At 39.5% G+C, this 18,764-nt stretch overlaps 2 protein-coding genes across 7 annotated transcripts in view; one reads left to right on the top strand and one right to left on the bottom strand.

The window, feature by feature from the left end:
• LOC143038686 (protein phosphatase PTC7 homolog) overlaps positions 1-704 on the bottom strand; it is a 104,742-nt gene extending 104,038 nt beyond the window's left edge. Inside the window, exon 1 of the mRNA XM_076208239.1 lies at positions 263-704. Within this exon, the coding sequence (XP_076064354.1) occupies positions 263-572 (310 nt within the window). The 5' untranslated portion in view covers positions 573-704. The remainder of the gene's footprint in view (positions 1-262) is intronic.
• A 3,443-nt stretch (positions 705-4,147) lies between these two features.
• The window catches only part of LOC143038685 (sin3 histone deacetylase corepressor complex component SDS3), a 30,894-nt gene continuing 16,277 nt past the window's right edge, over positions 4,148-18,764 (top strand). The window contains exons 1-6 of one of the 6 annotated variants that reach the window (XM_076208237.1): positions 4,148-4,457; positions 5,889-5,949; positions 8,235-8,348; positions 8,493-8,694; positions 9,111-9,282; positions 17,141-17,225. In XM_076208237.1, the coding sequence (XP_076064352.1) occupies positions 4,328-4,457; positions 5,889-5,949; positions 8,235-8,348; positions 8,493-8,694; positions 9,111-9,282; positions 17,141-17,225 (764 nt within the window). In that variant the 5' untranslated portion in view covers positions 4,148-4,327. The remainder of the gene's footprint in view (positions 4,458-5,888; positions 5,950-8,234; positions 8,349-8,492; positions 8,695-9,110; positions 9,283-17,140; positions 17,226-18,764) is intronic. The other 5 variants (XM_076208236.1, XM_076208238.1, XR_012967593.1 and 2 more) reach the window with 5 other exon arrangements.

Here is an 18,764-nt window from a genome sequence, read left to right as displayed (position 1 = left end):
CTCCAGCGATTGTATTGTAAAGCATACCACGCCGCCGGCCAAGGGCGTGAGGTGTTGCTTCATCATTGCATTCTCAGTTTGGCCCCCTTCCCAAAACCGAGGAATCGTATGTGATGCTCCACAGGAACATGCCCGTTATATCCAATAGAGAATCAAATTATTTTCATCGATTGCATTTCATTCGATAATTATACTTTAATCACTTCCGTGTGTCTGTACAGGGTTATTAGTACAAAGAAATTAATAAAATAGCAATGCTCACCTATGACTTCCCCTCGCTGATGTCTGGCAACGAAGTAGGCATCGTCTCCAAATTTACATGGTTTCACTTTTTCTAAAGACTGATTCTTGGGGAAACCACTGACAGCAGTAAGAAACCGTGGTTTTGTCCTTCCTTGGAATACTGAGCTTTGTTCTGAGGCGTTCGAAGACGACGGCGTGGAGGAAGGTCCTGTGCTTGTTGTAGACGACGGAACCTGCTGCGCGGCTGGACCTCCACCAGTAGTTACACTGTACAGGCCGTTTGCGACGGCTCTAGAAAACAACCGTCCATATAATAAGACACTCTGCATGGCTGGCACTTAGGTGGCTCACATAGTCGCACTGGTGTGCCCGACACCCAAAAGAACATCCAACATAACACACACTTCCACAACACCAGTCCCGCTCTACTTCATCACCTGACTACCACTGGCGCTGTAGTCGAAGACACGACCTAAAATAGCGGTAAATTCAAAGGCCAACCGCGTATGACGCAATTCCACAAGAACTGTTTCATTGTAACTAGCAATAGAAGATAATAGACTTTATTATTACATGGGCAATCAATTATACTTCAGTGTTTTTTCAACATACATTTGTTGAGCTAAACAATTCTTGTTTTTTCATTTTCTAAAAGCCCGTTAGTCTTTTTTTTTTTTTTTTTGTTAAATGGAATATGAACTTCGAGATACAGTTTACTCCTTTAACGACAAATAACTGGTAAAGATTACTGAAAGCATTATATGTTTATATCGCTATCAACGGAGTGCTACCGTGCCACTGTAGTGGCAAACAGAGGAGCCACCCTGTACTGAAGGGGTTAATCGAGATGAACCTTGCTACTCAGAGGACGCCCGGCCCAGAGCCGCGCAGACACGTAATCACTGAACACTCAAACGTGATTGTCGAGATGCAGGAGGTGGGTGGAATGTAAACGAATGAAATAATTGTGAGGCAGCCAAATTAGATGGAAAAGTCATCCGCCACAGCATGTAGCCTAGACGTTCATCAACTGTAATATAGAAAACATTGTACAATACCTATGGCAATAATTATAATTATTACAATTAACACAATTCATTATTCTTAAATTACCGCTGTATCTGGAAAATACATATTTCTAAGATGATTCTTCACATTCATTCAGAATATTGTATGGTAATAAGAACGTACCAGAACATACAGTTAATTCCAAATGAACCAATTTCGGATTATTTACTTGAAACAACAATTGTGAGATCAGTCCTACATATGAAATAATTCGATCTATACTCTGCAGGAATGCACAAAATAGTGTGTTATACTGTTCATGCCCCTACATAGTGTTTATAATCAAAAGAAAATTATCAGTTTCTTGGCGAGTTTTCTTATTTTTTTCTTACAGATAAAGATTCACAGATACATTCAGTGGAAGAGGCCTTAATGGCAGGCCTGTGGCTCCAGTTTGGTAACCTGACCACAATTTATTCGTCGGCTGGCTGTGGTGGTTATTTGTGCTTTATAATTTAACTTTTGTTCTTGACCTTTCCAAAATTTATCAATTCCGGACTCAAACTTCGCAACCGAGTCAGCACTCACTACCCACTCCGGCAGATCATTCCAATTGTTTATGACACGGTTAGAGAATGATAATTTCCTTACAGTGCCCGTCAATAATTTTTATAGTAAATTAAAATAATTGGACACCACAACTTAGAACTGACTGGGGAATGCATTTCATACTACAAATAATCACCGACACCATGTTAACTGGCAAACTCGCACATTAAACCAAGTGATGTTCAAAAATCGATCTATCTACATGCCAAGGGCCTTTTCCTCCTTTTAAGGAAAGAAACCAAATTAAAAGGCAACTACCCATTTCACACCCATCTACCACCCTTTCCTCTCTCTCATCTAACTCCTCGTGAATGAAAAATCAAGGAACAAGAATCAATACTATCACATCGTAATGTAATACAGGTTACATATACATATTGATCAATGGCATCGACAAGCACTGGGATGGACAAGATGTCAAGTTTAATTTTGGAATATCTCTCATACATACATACATATACCATGGCTTTTTCCCCCTTACTAGGCAGGTAGCCCAAAAGGAAAAGGCATAAAATTATTTTCACCCATTCCATCCCTGAAAACACTCCACACCCCTCCACCCTCCCTCCCATCTTAGCACCTCCTAGATGACGGGTCATCTCTCAATGTCACAAAATAAAATATCAACGTCGATGATCTGGATATAGAGGTCTAATGGCCTGCGTCATGTCTTCATGTCGAGTGAGATTCGTAATACCTTTCTAGCACATTCATTACGTTTATACAAATTGTTATTGCTGTATTCTAGTACGCCGATATTTCTATTTGAAATCCTAAACATTTATCTGTATAAATGTACCATTTATTAAAGAAAATCAAAGGATACAAATTTTCTGAACTGGATCTCCATATCGTCTGCAAATTGTCATCTCGTCATTATTGTATCAGTTGTCATTTTCATATTTACAAACTTTACAACAAGTGAAAATAAATAAGAAAATGCTGAAAGCCACTAAGAAATTTATGTTTTTGTCTGTTGAGACATCTTTAGGAAATACATTGATTTTTATAAAAGGTAACATAAGAAAAAGAGACCAAATGATGTCCATTGATTTTCGCGGTTTGCCGATGTATTAATAATTTTATTAATTGTAAAATTGTAGGGTAGAGGAGGGGGGTGAGGGAATGTGTGTGAATATTTTGACGCATGAGGGAACGGAGATGGGGCACAACGATGAAACGGCCTTACTGTGGATGTGTTATGTCTTGCTTTATTGTCTCTGACTCAGGGCAGTGTAGTGAGCGAGATGAAGGGGATAACCCGTCATCCAGGAGGAGCCAAGAAAAGAGAGAGGGAGAGGTAGCGTGGGAATGAAATGGGTGGCTACCTCCCTTCTGAGGAAAAAATGGTATATGTACAGTATGTAGGATTGTACAAATTAGGTTAACGATTCACTAAACCGCGAAGATCCTGGGACAGTTCTGAGTCATTGCATAGAAGTTTTTTATGTCTATTTTGTGTCCGCCACCCTCCTTTATGTTTTAAGTCTTTTCGCTACGCATATCGGGCTACTTCTTGAATTTGAGTCACCAGTGTGGAACACGGGCTACATTATTGATTCTAAACTAGAAACAGCTCAGCAATGATGGACTAAACAAATTTTAGGTTTAGACACTGGACTTCTACCTCTAATTTCCTTCCCATAGTTTTTTTTTTTTGCCTAAGTGTTACGTAATTTTTATGATTTTCAAGTCTTATGGCGCAAGTTAATTTTTTTACGTTTTTTTTCCGCATACGATGTTTTTTTAATGTGTTAATTTTAAACTGAAATAAATCCCCCTGCAGCTCCACCTCACTGATGGTCTTTGTTGTACACAATGTAAACACATGCCAGTATGAGCAGCACATAATGAAAAAAACTATTGTTTACAAGAAGTAAACCGTACTGTTTTTCATTTTGTGGTGTTCATACTGTCACTGTGTCATGTGTTTACATTGTTTTCATTCTGCATTTATTTTGAAACGAATAAATATTGAATGACAAAAAATATGTTTTTCTTATGGTTTGATTACCGTTTTATACACAAACTTATGGTCTCTAACGCAGAATCGGCAAGACACCACAGAAGTTTTACAGGTAGGCTTGTTTTACTTGTCTTACTTGTAGATTTAAGTGACCTCACCACGGCCAGTTTGGGAATCCACCGCTTGAGAAAGGATAGGTTTTTGGTTGCCAATTTGATAGTTTTCGAAAAAAATATTACTAATTATGTATATGGATTTATATATACAGTTAAAGCTTTAGGTATTTGATTCATGTTTAAACCACATAAATGAACTATGATCTCAAATGGAGCGCTGTTTTTTGCGATTATGAAATTGTCGTCTGCTTCGTACGACGCCGCGATTCAGTTTTGTTTTCCTACAAGCATCTGGAGAACGTTGTTACGCCACTGAAGTAAACGAACTGACAACAGTGAAGTGAAAGAAAACATAGCAGGGGAACAGTTGAACCCAGACTAGAAAATGTCTGACCTGGTGTCACCAAAGTCTCCTGGGTCTGCAGATTTTTGTCAGGAGGATTATGACTTTGATGATGACAATGATGCAGACTTTGAGGATTCAAGAGATTATGAGGACCGAGAGAGCGATGAAGGTAATGTGAAATACAACTTGTTTACATATTTGTAATATGTAGATGTTCTAAGTCATGTGAGTTACATTGTGGTTCTTCATTATATCCCAGATAGTGCATACGAAGAAGTCAATATACAGGAATTTAAATATTGTGATAAATTTGCATTGTCTTTGTCTTTGTTGTGTACGGCTGAGCACAATCGAATTTGATAAATGTTTAATGTTACGAACTTCTTAGGGAAAACCAGAGTATTTTTATTTTACTATGCGTGCAAGGACTTTTTCATTTTTTGCTCATGAAATATTTGTGCAGGTGTCATGTTAAATATCCGTGCATGCATGTTTCTGGAATTTTATCCTCAATAATTTATTGCTGCAAGCAAATAATATTATAATGATAACTCGTGTTTGCAAAATCATAATCATATAATCATATTACATGTCAGTCATTTGAAATGAAATGGAAGTGCTGAAAGGGTGTTAGAAGGGAGGGTGAGGAGGTCATGTTTGCCATAATATGAAAAAGAACAGTCCAAGAACATGGTTACATGGTGGTATGAATGGGTTACATTACTTGTTGTGAATTCTGTTTTATGTTCCTGCAGCCATCTCCTAAGAAGTTAGATAATGTTGCATTAAATCAGACTGTGTTGCACTAGTTTAAATTTCCACAGAGTCAGAGCCCCCCTTCTCTTTAAAGAGTGTCAGGAATTATAATGTGATTCATGCAACTCTAATAGTGATTTCTACAAAACAGTTGTTTTCAATTTTTTGTCCATCTCCTTAGGTTGGCACAAAAATGAGCAAATATCAGTAGAAACAATGCCATTATTGGTGGTGTTAGTATTTATTTTTCCATGTGGGGAGCAAATTGGGATGCTAATTTCTAAATATGAGAACTTTCCTCTCATGGTTGCTGTTGCTCTTGAAGGCATATATATGCCCACCTACCAATGTCCCTCAGGATATTAATTCTTAAATAGGAGTTGTACCAATAATTCATGATTAAGCCGAAATAATTAGGGTAAAATTCTAAAATCATGCACAGACATTTAACGTGAAACTTGTGAAACTTGCATTCTCCAATCGGTCCCTGCCTAATATAACCAAACCTAACTTAGCCTAAACATCCATTCCATAGGAAAGTATATATCTTTCAAATGCCAAAGAGAAAGAAGTGAAAATTGTGTTTGCATGTTACTGGAATAGAACCATAATTAGAATTCAGATTGGCATAGTCGTTATTTTGAAAACCCCTAGAGCACGAATGGTTTTGAATAATGAAGGGTTGTCTGTAAAGGTGTCAATTTTATTTCAAGAATGAAAGGAATATACTAATGTAGTAATTATGACATCTATGGATATGTATTAGGAGATGAATGTATTCTGTGTATAATACTGTTGCATGCCTGTGCCAAAACAGATTGATGACTAAATGTTTTCTGTTTAGATACAGATGAAGCAAGTGAGGGCGAGTCAAGGAAAGGAGAATATGCTGGAATCAAGGAACAGTGAGTATAGATTTCTATATAGTTTGCTTTACCTAATTGTAGTATACAGGAAAGGACCAATGCTTGTAGGGGCTTGTGTCCTACTCTCCAATTTATCATATCATATGCTTTTTTGTGTTATCCTCGGCAGTTGCAATTATTATTTCAAACTATGTGTTCTTGTCATTATCTGCACTTCATGTATATTGATTCTTTGCCAAATAAATTTATTATTATTATATTACCTAGTCTCAAATTCATGTACAGTTCAAACTGTGTGTATGTATGCCTGCCTACATGCATACATACATAAGTATATATTGCTAATTCGAACATGTCATGATTGATGAATTTTGTACTTAGGAAATTTGTGTTTATGTGTGTTTTTATCTAATTGTTTATGTATCTATATACCAATAGGCTTCTTGTCCCTTATATGGGAAGTAGTCAGCAAAGGCATTCACCCACCCATCCATCCCATTCCTATCTCTCACCCATTTTCCTTTCATCTTAAGCACCTTGTGGATGAACTACAGCCAGGTTCAGAAGCAGTGCAGTAAGACTCAGCACAGTCACATCATGGACATTGCTTCATTTACATAGAAACACTCCCTCTTGTCCCTTCTGGTTGTATCAATTTATATTCCATTCATAAACATTTTCCATTTGCACCCATTTCATGCCTTCTTCCTTCCCTGCATAATAAAATTCCTTTTACTCAAAGTCCTTTTGCACCATCCATCTGTTTCATCCTCAGTGGGCTCCTCAAATTAACTCTATCCACTTTTTTATTTTTTTTTATCTATCCTCTTTCATTCTTTCCATATATCCAACCCATCTCTGTATTTCAACTACCGTGTCTTCCAGCTCCCTTTACACCCCTGATTTGAATGGATGTCTTGTGAAGCATCTGCCAAAGGGAGGAATGGTTATAGTAGATTGGCTAATGAGGTTGTTTGATGTGTAATGTGTGCTTGAGTGAGGGGAGAATGTTGGAGGAGTGTTTCCCTAATTTTTGCATACAGGAAAGGAGCAGTGCTCATTGGGTTCTGTCTCCTATTCTCTAATTTTCTAACATACCTAGACTCAAGTTCATATACAGTTCCAACTTAATCAATATCTTTGATTTCCAATTATCATATTTAGATTTGAACTTGTGTATTGTTTGAGCTTGGGCTATACCACTTTTTAAGCTATTCCACATATACATCTATATGGAAAATTATTTTTTCACATCATTTCAACATGTGGTATTTCATAATTTACTTCCATGACTTCTTAACCTCTTCAGTATGAGCCAAATTCTTGTGTGCAGCATTGGATGTCAGAGGTATGATGATTGATGCATCACAATACTTGCATTATAAAATATAAAGCCACTGCTGTGGTACTAATTCCCTTTCACTGAGTAATAATAAACATAGAAAACATGATCAAGCCTGTTCAGAGAATTTGGGGGTCACTTAGCTACAACTACAAAATAAATGTAATCAAGATATTGACACTGGCATCTTTGTATACCCATTCATGCCTCATGATGCCTATGTAGGCATCATCATATGGAGGGTTAAAGTCCTCCCATCTTTAATCAGGAGATCTATTATCAATGCAATCACTCCCCTTTAGTGACATGAACACTAATCATGTCACCTCTTTCTATCCAATCTTTCAAAGTTGGTAGACCAGTACTTTTAGTTTTTCCTCATATGGTTTATCAGCCAGACGGAAGACCAGTTTGGTTGCTGCCCTTTGTATTCTCTCAATCTTGCTTATATCCCTCACTCTGTGTGGGGACCATACCACTGATGCATATTCCAGTGTTGGATGTATCAAGGCTTCAATAAGTTTTTTCATCATCTCTTCATCGACATAATGGAATGCCACATTAATCTTCTGCAGTAGTCCATATGTCTCTCCCACAATCCTGCTGATATGTTTGTCAGGTGACAGGTTGTCTTTTATAAACACTCCCAAGTTTTACTCCTCTTTTGTTTTTGTAATGTGCTCACTTTCCTAGGAATAGTTTAAGGATGGCCTTTTGCTGCTATTGCCCATTCCCAGTACTTTTCATTTTTTGGTATTGAACTTCATTTCCCATTCTTGGCTCCATGCAAAAGTATTATCTAGAATTTTTTGCAATATTCTACTGTGTGTACTGTGTGTATGATGTATGTGTGTATATGGGCAAACATTCATGCATATTTACTCAATAGTATATTGGACCTCCACTATACTTTCACTAATTTTCATTGGACTGTGGTATTCAAAACTGATAAGTATATATATATTTTTTACATCGTGATCAGAATGTATCAAGACAAACTTGCACAGTTGAAGAAACAGCTTCAACAGTTGCGAGAAGCATCCCATCCTGATTACAACAAGAAACTGAAGAAGATTGAGCTGCTCTTCAAAGAGAGGTGAGATGCACTCAACAAACAGGTTTAGAATTCTTGTAATTGTACTTGTAACATTTTCATTTATTGTGTTGGTATATCTGTAAATGTGGGTACTTTATGAATCTTTTCTACTTATGCATTTGGTTATTTGATTGTTGTTGACAGGTTGAGACTGAATGATATATGGCGTGATCTTGAGATGGAAAATGTCGAGAGAGAATACCTTGCTGAGAAACGCCTTGCTGCCATAGAATTTGAAGAGAAGAAAGGAGAATTACGTGAAAATTTGCTTATTGAGCTGGAGGAGAAGAAAAAGATAATTGAACAGGAACGTCATACCATGGACCTTAATGGGGATTCTATGGAGGTTGGTTATAGAGATATATATCATGCATGTGTGTTTGTATATATGAATGTATTCAGAGGAAAGGGCAATGAATTTTCATATTATTTGGTGGAAGGGATATTGAGAGTAGGGGTTAAGAGGAGAAGGAGCAAAAAGGAGGGAGGCAGAGGGGTGCTGATAGTGAGCAGATTAAATGATAAACAGAAAGAATTCCAAGTGAATCTGGGAGAGTTATAGGATGTAGTAAAGGATAAAAGAAACAGGAATAGAGGAAGTGGTGAAGTGCACAAAGAATTTATAGAGGATGGGAAGGACCAGGAGAGGCAGCAAATGGTCAAAAAGTGTTATATGAGGAAAAACAGTGAGGAGTAGTCATGTAGAGAGAAGGTAGTGTGCAGAAGGACAGATGCTATGTATATATATTTTCTTTTCCATAGTTTAAGCCTGTTTCCACACGGAAATTGAGAAGACGTGGTAATGAACCAGCACCAATGGTAGAGAAAAGGAGGAAGCCCGTGTCCAACACACTGCAGCTACTCTTGGATGAACGGGAAGTTGACGATGACCTCAAGCTCATAAACAAGAGCAAACTCTTGAGTGTTAAAAAGAGTAAGTTGTTCATTTCACATATGTGATTGATTCAGTTTAATCAAATTAATGTCATGAACTCTCCCTCTCAGAAGAGGGTAAGATAGTGCCTCCTTACAGAGGACTTTTGGAGCAGGGAATATAATGTAGTATACGTTTGCCATGAACTCTCTTGTAATCATGGTTAATAAGATGTTGCCGTTGTTATTTGTATTTTTGTTAGAAAAATATTGTAGATCACTTAGAAGAGATGTATTGTTCCGATTTGGACTATATATCTTTATTCTTCAATTATGCGTAGATTTAAATTCATGTATTGTTCCAGCCAAGACTGTATTGCTTTCTGAGCTATTCCAAGTATCTATGCATCTGTATGGAAAACTATTTCTTCACATCCCTTAGATATTTAGACTTTCAGTTTGTTCTTTATTATGTTTTTGTCTATTCATTGCCCCAGGTCTCTCTTGAAAGAAACCCATGAGTCCCAGGTAACTAGCTACTGCTACTGAGTGGGGCCCATGAGTCACTCAGAGAAGTAATATTGTGTTGTTGAGTGTCTGAAAAATGTGCTTTAAAGCCTGCAGGATCAAAAACAAATTTCAAAAGATCCAAATTTATTTTTTTAGTGGGAATCTTGGTACAATAGGAATAATGGAGTCATGGTGGGCTAGTAAGGAATTTAAAGCCGAGTTTTATGTTTTAGTAGTCACAATTTTTTGTCATGATAGGAATCACAAGAAAGGAGATGTTCTTTTGGGAGAGCAGATACGGTGTGAGAGTGAAGTATTTATTGAATGTGCAAAATTTTGCTCATTGGAGCTTCTTCAAGTACAGGAAAGGCCCCAGCAAGCAAAACAAATTAAATTGTTATCCCATTAGAACTTGTTTTCTAAAACTTTATCACAATTAGAGATGTACCAAAAATGGTAATGAATAGAAGTCATAGAACTAACAGCATATGCCTGAGCTTGATCATAGGAGGGCCACATGATAGCACAGTGGATTCTTTTAAGAACTTGTGAGTTTGATTCTCGGGACCCACTGAGGCCTATGTTGTGGTGGTTCCTGACAGCCCTGGCCAGGTAGGGAGGTAACCCAACGTTGGCCAAAAAAACCCGGTGGCTCGTCACAACTGACAGGGCTTTGCTCCTCCAGGGGTTTCTCACTTCCCACTTCGTGGGAGTGGGATGGTGAGTTTTGATCGTAAGGAAAAAATGATAGAAACAATTATAAGAGATACCATAGACTGTCACTTAGAAATAATAATAATAACAATTGTTGCCTTGAGTTTCAATGACTGGAAACCTGTGGCCGCACAGTGGCTAGTGATGGTTCTCGTATCCCTCTGGGAAGAAACTTTGGACTGTATGTTGTGTTAGTGTGAGACAGTTTCTGTCACCGGATGAAAGCAGTAGAAGGAAGGGAGCACTTGCTGATCATCAGCTCTTTGTATGAAAAGTTGTAACAAATGTAGTTAAAGTTGATAGATATCTTGGGCCTAGTCTGGAGACCAATTACCCCTCCAGATGGTGGTGAGGGGGTTGACAAAATTGGTAGCTTTGCTGTCCATCTTGCAGGACCACCATACAGATACATTCGTCCCATGTCGCCCAACTAATCAAACATAAATAACTTACAATGAAGATATGGTTTAATGTCACAAACTCCCCTCTATCAGGAGGCTAGGATGGTACTTCTTACATAGGACTTTGTAGTGTGGAATTTAATAAGCCATACCCTTGGTTCAACTCACAAACACTACAAAATAGAGCGCTGAAAATAATAACAGGATGCATGAAATCACCCCTACAAGACACTTGCACTAAGAAACCAAAATCATTCTAGTAGGACATATGAAAATAACAGGAAAACAATTCTATGCCAAAACTGAACAACACACACCCATCACATTACATTTCACAAGCACTACCAACAGAAAAAAATACATCAGCAGCTTACTACTCAAACATCTCCCACAAATAACCACACAAACCACACAAACCATCCATACAGAAACATATTCATTCTTATAACTAATCTAGCCCAACAAGAAAGATCACCCAACTCAATATTATAACAACACCCCCAGATATAAGTCCCACAGAGAAAGCCCTCCTGACCAGACAAGAATCACACTGGCACTACTACACTCAGGAGACCATCTGTCATTGAGACAGTACCAATACAGAATAGCCCTGGCCACACATTCAAGCTGCCCTAGATGCAACCACCACACAAAAGACACATAACACTCTACTATCATGCCTCATACTAACTGTACCCAGACAACAACACAGTATCACTTCTGTAAGGGAATTATGGCCCCAAGCAGAGGCTGTTGCCAGATTCTTGGAGCCCACATGTCTTCTGCAAGAGAGACCGTGGGTAACAGATTGATTGATTGATTACTGAGAAAGCAGCTGCCTATTAAATGATAGCCAGTACAATGTCAGTCATGCTCTTGCATGGTTAACCTAGAATTATACAGTATTGTTATTTTGGTACTGTCCTGCATGAAAGATTACTTAATAAACTTACATCACATTGAATGATAGGTAATATGGTAAGTTGGATTAGAAACTGGTTGAACAATTGTGAAGAACAAGTTCAGAGTGACAAAATCCTAGCTGGAAAGACAAGTGGAGTTCCTTAGGGTTCTTTTGTAGGACCACTTCTGTTCATGGTATATGACAGTGACTGGACTTTGGGAAGGTATGCAAAAGAAAGAAATTGAAGATAAATGTGGGTAAAAGTAAGGTGATGTGTACAAGGGGAGAGGATGGCAGCAAATTGGAAGTGAGTATTAAGGGAGACTGGAGGAAGTGGATTGCTGATACTTGGGTGGGAAAGGGAGGAGTGGAGGTAGAATGAGAAAAGCAAGTAAATGCCTTGCGGGATTGAAAAGTGTAATGAGAAATGGACATTTAGGGTTGAGTGCTAAGAGATTGTATGAAAGAGTGATTGTGCTGACAGCACTGTATGGGGCAGAAACATGGAACATAAGTGAGGAAGAGTTTAAATGGTTTGAGATGAAATACCTGAGAAGTATGGTAGGGGTTACTGGGCTGGATAGAGTGAGAAATGAGGAGGAGAGTTGGGAGATAGGGTTGATGAAAGAGTATTGGGATGGTTTGGACACATGGAAAGAATGAATGAGATAAGATTAGTAAAAGAAATGTGGAAGGCAGAGGTAGGGGGAGTGAACATGAGGGGCAGACTAAGGATGAGATGGATGGATGGGGGTAAAAGGGGCATTGGGAAAGAAGGGAATGTCTATTGAGAAAGGAAAGGAGAAGACAGAAGATAGGGGTGAAAGAAGAATGGTTGTGTATGGATGATGCTGTGATGCATGGAAAGGAGTGGGTGGGGGATGGGGGTGGTGAGGGAGTATGTGTGAATGATATTTTGATGCAGCCCAAAGGGATTTCTCCCTGTCTTCTCTTTTTTTGTATGAGGGGATGGGGAGATGGGGTCAACAATTAAATTAAGTGTCCTTGCTATAGATGTGCTGTGTCTTACTACATTGCTTCTGATCCAAGGCAGTGGGCGAGGTGCAGGGATAACCCGTTATCCAGGAGGAGCCAAGAAAAGAGGAAGGGAGGGGTGGTGAATGAGAGTGGAGTATGTGGGGATGAAAAGGGTGGGAGTGGATTACATTTGACTTTGGCTACCTCCCTTGTAAGGGGGAAAAGCCTTTGCTATATGTGAATATATATATTATTTCTATCATGTGCATAGAGGGATTAGGGAGAAATGTCAATGTAGTTGTATTGGGTGACCTTAATGCTAAGGTAGGAAAAGAACCAATAGATGGAGTGATTGGGAAGTATGGAGTTCCAGGTAAAAATAATAGTGGAGAAATGATGGTGGAGATGTGTCTTGAGAGTTGATGATAGCAAATACAGTATTTAGGAAGAAAGTCAAGCATAAGTACACATGGGAGAGGGTGGTGGATGGAAGGGTGGCAGATAGAGCGTTAATGGACTATATAGTGGTGACCAGGAGTATGGTAGGAAGAGTTAAGGATGTACATGTTCTAAGGGGAGAGAGTGAGGGAATATCAGATCATTTTCTGGTGGAAGGTAAGTTGAGAGTGGAGAATAGGTGGAGAAAGAGGAAAAGGGCAGAAGGTAGGGAGGTACTTAGAGTGAACTGCTTAAATGAGGAAAAAAAGGAGAGTGAGTTTAAGAAGCTGAAAGAGGAGTGGAGGAGGAATGGGGATGGTTCAAGGAGGGAGTCATAAGGTGTGCAAAGATAGTGTGTGGAACAAGGAGGGCGGGAGGAAAAAGAAGGAAGGGTAGTGAGTGGTGGGATGAGGAAGCAAAGAAATGTGTAGAAGAGAAGAAGCAGGCATTCATAGATATGCTGCAAATTAGGATGAGGGAATCCTATGAGAGGTACAAAGTAAAGAGAAGGGAAGCTAAGCATAAGATAAAGGAAGGAAAGATGAGAGCAGATGTGAAATGGGGTAAGAGTATTACAGAAAACTTTGAAAGCAATAAAAAGATGTTTTGGAAGGAAATTAAAAGAGAAAAAGGAGGCAAATCAGGTAGAGAAGAAAAAGTAAAAGGTACAGATGGAGAGATGATAATGGAAGAGAAGGCAGTGAGAGAAAGGTGGGCAGAGTATTTTAGGGAGTTGCTAAATGTGAAGGAGGATAGGGAGGGAAAGGTAGTTGCAGTGGGAAGCGCTAAGGAAATGAGAGTGATGAGTGAGGAAAATGGAGGAGAAATAGGGAAGAATGAAGTGAAAGCAGCTGTTAAGATGATGAGAGCAGGTAAGGCACCTGGTCTGGATGGAGTCCATACAGAATGTCTGAAGAAAGGAGGTACAGTTATGGTGGACTGGCTGGTGAGGTTATTTAATGTTTATTTGAGAGAGGGTAGAGTGCCACAGGACTGGAGGAGTGCCTGTATAGTTCCGCTTTACAAGGGAAAGGGGGACAAGTGTGAGTGTAGTAGTTTCAGAGGGATCATCTTGTTGAGTGTAGTTGGGAAGGCTTATGGGAGGATCTTGATTGAGAGGATTAGGAGAGGAAGAGAGGGAGTAATTGGTGAGGAATAGTGTGGTTTTAGGACAGGTAGGGGTTGTGTAGATTAGATCTTTGTGGTAAGACAGATGTGTGAGAAAGCTATAGGAAAAGGTAAGGATGTTTTTTTGGGCTTTTATGGATCTGAAAAAGGCTTATGACAGGGTAGACAGGAAGGCATTGTGGGAGGTACTGCAGATATATGGGATAGGAGGAAAGCTGTTAAGAGAAGTCAAGAGTTTTTACGAGAGTAGTAGAGCTTGTGTTAGGGTTAGAAATGGAGAGATGTAAAGGTGGGACTTTGTCAGGGATGTGTTATGTCACCCTGGCTGTTCAATCTTTACATGGATGTGGTGGTGCGAGAGGTGAATGCAAGGGTAGTGGGTCAGAGGGTGGAGATGATTAAAGAAAATGTAGAAAAGTGGGAGGTGAGCCAGCTGTTGTTTGCTGATGACACTGCTTGTAGCAGGATCAGAGGAGGGATTGAGGAAGTGGGTGACAGAGTTTGAGGAGGTGTGTGTGAAAGAAGGAAGCTGAAGATAAATGTGGGTAAAAGTAAGGTGATGAGATGTACAAGGGGAGAGAGTGACAGCAGGCTGTAAGTGAGCATTAACCCCTTCCATACGGTGCCGCACACGTAGGCGTCATGGACTTAGATCTCGGTGGCAGCAGCCAATGCCAGCCGTACGACGTGTCGTAATAATACTCGCATCATAAAATATAGTCACCGCTTATATCGATCGTTCTCTCTTCACCCGTGAATTTTGATAACCATAGAAAATGCGATTACAAAAGAATTAGAAAGAATGTCATTATGGAGGGGCGACTACAATAAATATAATCAAGACGCCGATATGGCAGCCTCGCAAATACACTCGCTCCCCATGACGCCTACGTGTGCGGCACCGTATGGAAGGGGTTAAGGGTGAAAGACTGGAGGAAGTGGATAGTTTTAGATACTTGGGTGCGAATGTGGCAGGAAAGGGAGGAGTGGGGGTGGAGGTAGAATGTAGATTGAGAGAAGAGAGTAAATGCCTTGATGTATTGAAAAGTGTAATGAGAAATAGAAATCTGGAAATGGATGCTAAGAGGAGGTTATATGAAGGAGTGAGTGTGCCAACAGCACTATACGGGCCAGAAACATGGAACATGAGAGAGGAAGAGAGAAGGAGTTTGAATGTGTTTGAGATGAAATGTCTGAGAAGTATGATAGGGGTTACTAGGCTAGATAGAGTGAGAAATTAGGAGGTGAGGAGGAGAACAGGGGTGGAAAGGGAACTGGGAGATAGGGTTGATGAAAAAGTATTAGGATGGTTTGGACACATGGAAAGAATGAGTGAAGAAAGATTAGTAAAAGAAGTGTGGAAGGCAGAGGTGGAAGGAGTGAATATGAGGGGGCGTCCTAGGATGAGATGGATGGATGGGGTAAAAGGGGCATTACAAAAGAGAGGAATGTCTGTGGAGGAAGGACAGAAGATAGGGGTGAATGGAGAGGGGTTGTGTATAGATGATGCTGTGATGCATGAGGGGGAGTGGGTGGGGGATGGAGGGTGAGGAAGTTTGTATGAAAAAAAAATTGACGCAGCCCGAAGGGATTTCTCCCCGTCTTCTCCTTTTCTGCATGAGGGGATGGAGAGGGGGGTCGCCGAATTTATGAAGCGGCCTTGCTGTGGATGTGCTGTGTCTTGCGACACTGCTTCTGACCCAGGGCAGTGGACAGGATGCAGGGATGACCCGTCATCCAGGAGGTGCCAAGATAAGAGGGAGGGAGGGGAGTGGAATATATAGGAAATGGAATGGGTGGGAGTGATTTCTATGCATTTTTCTTTTTGGCTACCCCCCATGTTGGGGGAAAAAGCCTTTGGTATATGTATGTATGTATGTTAGATCCACTATGTTGCCTCGTGTCTTAGATATTTGATCAGCTTCACTGAACTCTCCATATATGTGTGGGATCTAGATTGTATGAATTCATGTAAAATATTGTACTTAGTTCTTATTTTTATTGAATACAATCAAGAATAATGTAGCAGGAATTAAGGAGTAGGGGAGGCAGTAAATTAAAGAATGAGGGAACATAGTCTGGGGGGAAGGAAAAATGTTATGTGAAATTGGTATCTGGGAATGAATGCAAAGAAAATTCTGTGCAAAGGGATGACTGTGCTTATAAACTGTGGGGCAAAGATTTGGAATTTAAGGGGGCAGAAAGGATGACGTTAAGTGTGTTTGAGGTAAAGTGGGGGTTATGGGAGTGTATAGTGAGAAAGGAGGAGGTGAGGTGGGGAGCAGGAGTGGAAAGAAAGCTGGCAGAAGTGGATTGGGTGAACTTGAGGGGAAGACTAAGGATGGGGTACAAGGGGAATGTCTGTCAAGCAGGGAAGGGAGAAGGAAAGAGATAGGTGTGAGTAGAGAGTGGTTGTGAATGATTGACGAGGACCATAGGGATTTCTTCTTGTCTGCTCTGTATTTCATGGGTGGATAAGGGACAGAGTCACCATGTAATGCAGTAGCAGAGATGCTGTGTTTTGCTGCATTTCCTCTGACCCAAACAGTGGGTTGGGGACAAGGGTAGCTCTTCATCCACAAGGAGCTGGGATAAAAGGGAAAACAAATGGGTGAAGGGTGGGTGCATGCCTTGGCTGGCAACTTCCCTTGTTAAGGGGAATAGGGCCTCTTGGTAAATGTACACATAGATAATCAAGAAAGTGGTATACTAAGTAATAACTATAATGTATCTTTTTTTTTTTCATAAAATTGAGAACAAGTTCATTGTGTATGAGTGAATTTTATTATTGGAGAGATGTATGTAACAAGGGACTGGTGCTATACTAGTACTTTTTCCTATTCCAGCACATCCCACTACTAGTACCACTGCAGAATCGCCATACAATGAGCCACGCATAGAAAATGGGAGACTATATTTTGACAGGAAATGGTAAGATTTATATATATTTTTTATATAAAATATATTCTTTACATAACCAGTAGCTTTAGTCCTGCATGAATGTGAAACAAGTTTTGTATGATAAATATTGTACATTTAGAAAGTGACATTATTATTAATATTTTTGTAATTATGATTTTTTTTTTTTATCCTTTCTGATCTTTACTTCAAAGGAAATGATGTTGACTAAAGTTGTATAGTTTAAATTCTTTGCAAGTTTGAAGTTGTCTATATATATTATGTGTGTTGAGATGGTGCTACTGAATGGGTCATAGTGAATTTATTCCTATAATGGACTGCTCAGTATTACTGGTATGCATGTGCTTGCATTGTTGCTCACTTGACTTGTCTTTAAGTGAAGACGGAAAGATGTAGAAATTATTGAAAGGCTGGTGTAATTGGAAACTTCACTGCTTCTGTGTAATGATAATAATTGTTCCCTCAAGCTCAACAGACTGGAAACCTGTATTCTGACAGTATCTGGTAGTGGTCCTTGGGCCCTCCTGTAGATCTCTCTGGGGAAAAAATGGACTGTTGTTTGTATTGTATTAAGAGTGTCACTGACTGAAAGTAGTATGACGAGGGGATCATTCTCTAGTTCTCAGGTCTCCTTGTGTGAGAGAATGTAGGAAGTACAGTGGAAGATCAAGATCTAGAGCCTGGCCTCTAGTCTGAGTGCCAGATTATACCTTTAAGGAGATTTTCCTCCTGTTGTTCATCTAGGACCATCTGTAGCAATTACCTGTCATTGGTCCTGTGAATTGGGTAGTGTATGGGATAACAAAAGAGTGTATTGTTTTATTTATTTATATATATATTTTATTCTATAGGCTAACAAATGGATCTGCATCAATGAGGGTTTGTTTAGTAGTATAGTAAAGCCTTTCACTTCTAAACTAATTAGCCCACAGGGTTTTTAGGGAGTGTTTTGACATACCCCATCTGGGGTACTGGCTGCATATTATTGTGAGGTTAAAATCTGCTCTGTAGCATGCAGCTGATACTTTAGGGTCTATATGGGGTGCCCCTATGGACCAGAGCTACACATCATTTTCTGATAAGAAGAAATCTCTATTCATAGAGAAATGCTTCTACTTTATTATACTGTGACTGTCCCTCTTGTCATACTGCCCCCCACTCTTAATAGTGTCCTGTACCATACATTCATTAACCATGAAGACACTTCCCTCCACTCCACCATGTGCTTTCCTGTCTCATCACCCACCAGCAGAAGCTCTCCTTGTCTCCTTGTCACTCCCAAATATCCCCACCATACTCCCTAACTCAAAATCACCCTTGCTATTCAACTTGGTTTTCACTTAACACAAACTCATCTGTCTTCCTATGTACAAACATACTGCCAGTCTCTTCCATTGTGTTCTCATCTTTACCACAACCACACACATATAATGACCCAAATTTTAGGGCTCTGGTTAGTGTTCTCCTCCCAGACCTTCTTATGCCTTGATTTCTCATATAATGAACATGCAGAGATCTAATCTACACAACCCCTACCTGTCCTAAAACCAC

Source organism: Oratosquilla oratoria, chromosome 24 (genome assembly GCF_046742065.1).
Source record: "Oratosquilla oratoria isolate Oo_2021 chromosome 24, ASM4674206v1, whole genome shotgun sequence".
NCBI classification, from domain to species: domain Eukaryota; kingdom Metazoa; phylum Arthropoda; class Malacostraca; order Stomatopoda; family Squillidae; genus Oratosquilla; species Oratosquilla oratoria.
Note: the sequence above shows the minus strand (reverse complement) of the source record. Positions and strands in the feature narration are given on the sequence as shown.